Source organism: Penaeus monodon, chromosome 23, assembly GCF_015228065.2.
Source record: "Penaeus monodon isolate SGIC_2016 chromosome 23, NSTDA_Pmon_1, whole genome shotgun sequence".
NCBI lineage: Eukaryota > Metazoa > Arthropoda > Malacostraca > Decapoda > Penaeidae > Penaeus > Penaeus monodon.
In genome coordinates, this window is record NC_051408.1 from 42,721,963 (window position 1) to 42,722,279 (window position 317).

A 317-nucleotide genomic window follows, 5' to 3' on the forward strand; every position below is an offset into this window, starting at 1 on the left:
CCTCCAGCAACTGTGTGTGCTTTGTCAGCGTGAGTGAGGTGAGGTGCCGCGACTGTGCCAAGCTGCGCGAGGTGGCCAAAAACCCATCCACACTTTTCCGAAGGTTGGGCAGGCATGACGACAAGCCTTCTAAGTGGCTCTCAACACTGGTGAACTGTGAGAGGAGACCATGTTTAGAATTTTGAGGGAGCATGGATTTTTTTTTCGAAGCTGCTTTCCAAAAGTTGTTAGATTCTAGAGAAACCTCTTTCATGGGAGGGAGGGAGGGGGGTTGTAGCCAAAAAAAATAAATAATAGTATAAAAAAATTAATTAATT

At 45.4% G+C, this 317-nt stretch overlaps 1 protein-coding gene across 1 annotated transcript in view; it reads right to left on the reverse strand.

The window, feature by feature from the left end:
* LOC119588093 (conserved oligomeric Golgi complex subunit 8-like) overlaps nucleotides 1–317 on the reverse strand; it is a gene marked incomplete in the record, with an annotated part of 12,586 nt that overhangs the window by 7,418 nt on the left and 4,851 nt on the right. Inside the window, 1 exon segment of the mRNA XM_037936802.1 lies at nucleotides 4–154. Coding sequence (XP_037792730.1) covers nucleotides 4–154 — 151 coding nt within the window.